Below are 3562 nucleotides of genomic sequence, written 5' to 3' on the forward strand. Positions count from 1 at the left end.
GTAACCAGGGTAACATGAAGTTATAAAAGTTCTAGTTACTGGAGGTGTTACACTTGATACTAGTTTATATAGATGAGATTGCACAAAAGAATGGTAAATATATTATTGTGAATCACTTTACCACCAAAAAAGACAGCTTCTCATTTCCACAATTCTCAAGCAATATTAAATGAGACAGTCAATACTTTGAATATCTCTGGTAGCTAAGAGTCCACTAATTCCCTTCCATGGTTCTCTTAGAGTTTAATTGGCCTGCTATTAAACACAGTGATATCCAACCATCCTATATTCCCTTATGTCTCCACAGAAGTTCTGAAGAAGACAGTGGAGGACCTTCCCAGAGTCCTCAGCAGGATGTCCTCTGTCAATAACACTGCCTCATATCCCTCTGCTTTCCTCCTGCTGGGTATCCCAGGTCTTGAAGATTTCCATATCTGGATTGCCTTCCCTTTCTTTGTTGTTTACCTGATAGCACTTGTGGGGAATTTCACAATCCTGTGTGTGATCAAGAATGAGCAGAGTCTTCATCAACCCATGTTCTATTTTCTTGCTCTTCTGGCTTTAATCGACCTGGGCCTCTCCACTTCTACCATCTCCAAGATGCTGGGCATCTTCTGGTTCAACCTTAGGGAGATAAGCTTTGAAGGCTGCCTCATGCAGATGTTCTTTATCCACACCTACACTGGTATGGAATCTGTTGTACTCCTGTCCATGGCAATTGACCGCTTTGTTGCCATATGCTACCCACTGAGGTACACCACTATCCTCACCAATAGAGTGGTCGCTCTCATGGCCTCCATTGTAGTGGGGAGGCCAGTCCTCCTTGTCATCCCCTTCTGCCCTCTTCTCAGGCGACTTCCCTTTTGTGGGCACCACATCATCCCTCACACCTACTGTGAGCACATGGGAATTGCTCGCCTTGCCTGTGCCAGCATCAGGGCCAACATGATCTATGGTTTGTTCACCATTGCTGCCCTGATCTTTGACTTGATCCTTATCGCCCTCTCTTATGTTCGAATCCTACAAGCTGTTTTCTACCTGCCTTCCAGGGATGCCCGATTCAAAGCACTTAGCACATGTGGTTCTCATGTCTGTGTCATCCTAGCCTTTTACACACCAGCATTTTTCTCCTTCATGACTCACCGCTTTGGTAGAAATATCCCTCGCTATATTCACATCCTCCTGGCCAATCTGTATGTAGTTGTTCCTCCTTGTTTAAATCCAGTCATTTATGGAGTCAGGACAAAACAAATTCGAGAACGAGTTGTGAGAATATTTGTAAAGAAAGAGTAACTCGAGTGTACTCAGAAGTTCATAATTTCTCTCAGGTTACTCTTCCTCCAGGCACATTTCTCAGGGTGTCGCAAATCGTCACTAGGTAAAGGGCCACACAGACATTACTTCAGCCATTTTTAGGGCCTGAACTCATTCTCAGTGATTCCATTATATAATTTCTACTTCAATTTCAATAGGTCATATATTGTTTATTTATCATTGAAGTTGAGAGAAGATGGAGGAGGATATGAGTTCCAAGTAAGAGATGTAACAAGATTCCTGAAAGTGTGGGACAATTATGTTTCTCCTCCCATCACATGTAAAATTTCAATACTGGTTTGAATAAAGGAAGATTTTGGAAGCATAAAATTCTTCAGGCTTTGACCCATAAATCAATATTTTCTAACTCTCCTTACCTATTTACCTGCCAGTATTACTTTTTTTAGGTGATATTTCTTAATTTTACAAACAGTTGCTGACATCTGCATGTTGTTTATCCCTTATTTCTGTCTGTGAAAGAGTCAAACTTATTTTCTCTTTTCAGCTCTACAGTGATATCAAAACCAGGCAGAGATACCATGCAAAAGTAAAATCACTTATCAAACTCCTTCATAAACAGCTGTAAAACTAATTAAGAAGATTCATGAAAAGTGAATCAATAAAAATGTAGTATCATCATATATCATAACCAAATAGCATAACCAAATAGGGAACTGGTAGGTTCCCTGTAAAAAGAGTTTTATGGTAAAACAGTCTTCATGGAAGAAATTGTGTCTTTCCTATCCCATTTGCGAAATCTGTAATTTAAAGTTGGAGGAAAGGAAATTCTGAGGACCGTTGCTATCTTCCACTCCAAAGTCTCTACCCTGATGGATGATGGACTCTACAGGGAGTCCATGCTCACCTGGGTCACTTCTTGTCCCATGGTGAACTGTAATTTTCCATCTATTAATGTAATGATGTGATCTGAAAAAAAACAGTATATTAAGACAGAGTTGTAGTTTCTGATGATATAAGACAGGTAGGGTCAACCGGCTCAGTGTCTCCATTCATTAGAAAACCAAGGCAGGAAGCTGTTGGCATTTCTGCAAGACCAAAAGAATGAGAAAATAGACTGAAATTGGATATTAAAGTGAGTGTTCCCGGAGAGTAGGTGGGGAAAAAATGACAAGATGATTAGTGTCTTCTATAAAGGAAATTTTTCATTTGAATTGACAAGATAGCATATAATAGTTTAAAAAATCATGCCCTTTCCCTTATTTCTATGAATTTAAGGTCTGTACTAACTATTATGTTTCTTGAATCACCAGACCTTGTTCAGGGTCTTAATTATCCCCATTAGCTTTGGAGTTTTGGCATCTAATCTTGCCAACCAGTTGAGATTTTCCAAGGCTAAAGAGTTTGCAGTGAAAATATGAGACCTAAGAGTATTTGCCCCAATCCTTTATTTTGTCAGACTGTAGGACACACATTGGTATTTGATATGCACAAAATGGTCAAGGGTAAGTCAAGTTGTTTAATGTATCCATCCAGGAACTGGAAGTGAAGAATTACAGGTTAGGAAAGAAAAAACAAATCCCTGGAAGGAGAGAGAATAATTTACTCATTCCTTTTTCTGTTTGCCCAAGATTGCTCCTGGCACATGTCATATAGGCTCCAGGGTGCCTAACCCCTTCACTCTGTTTAACCTGACTGAAAAATTCTAATTCCGTCTGAATTTCTAATTCAAACCTTACTAAGACTTCAAAGAAAGTGAAAATTAAGGTAGTAAGTATGTTTATTATAAAGTTTGAGACTGGAATTACAGTGTTGATATAGACATATTCTCCTATTATACAATGTGGCAAGTTCCGTTCCTCTGAACTAGACTTACTGATTAAATGAAGAGCTCTCCTGAAGAGCAAATTTAATAGCACAATCATGGCTATACTTTACCTATTCTTTAAATACTACCATCTAGTTCTTCAACTTTTATTTTATTTGCTAAAGTACACCTATTATTCAAAATAAACATTGAACCTTATATATTGAGTCAATTTCAGTCTCATTAATCATTTTAGATTTCCTTTTTCTTCTTTTATATATGTTATATTATATTATAAAATATATATTATATGTTATTATTATAAATTATATTATAATATAAATATATATATATATATATATATATATATATATATACACACATATTTCAGCTATAGGTGGACACAGTATCTTTATTTTATTTTTATGTGGTGCTGAGGATCAGACCCAGGGTCTCACATGTGCTAGGTGAGTGCTTTACCAC

The 3562-nt window shown here is 37.6% G+C and overlaps 1 protein-coding gene across 1 annotated transcript; it reads left to right on the forward strand.

The window, feature by feature from the left end:
* The first annotated feature begins 339 nt into the window (after positions 1-339).
* Positions 340-1293, forward strand: LOC124959833 (olfactory receptor 52E4-like). Its single transcript, XM_047518266.1, has one exon. It carries the CDS (start codon positions 355-357, stop codon positions 1291-1293), a length of 939 nt encoding a protein of 312 aa, XP_047374222.1. The 5' UTR covers positions 340-354.
* Positions 1294-3562: the final 2269 nt, after the last annotated feature.

The sequence above is a fragment of the Sciurus carolinensis genome, chromosome 11 (assembly GCF_902686445.1).
Source record: "Sciurus carolinensis chromosome 11, mSciCar1.2, whole genome shotgun sequence".
In the NCBI taxonomy this organism is placed as follows: Eukaryota; Metazoa; Chordata; class Mammalia; order Rodentia; family Sciuridae; genus Sciurus; species Sciurus carolinensis.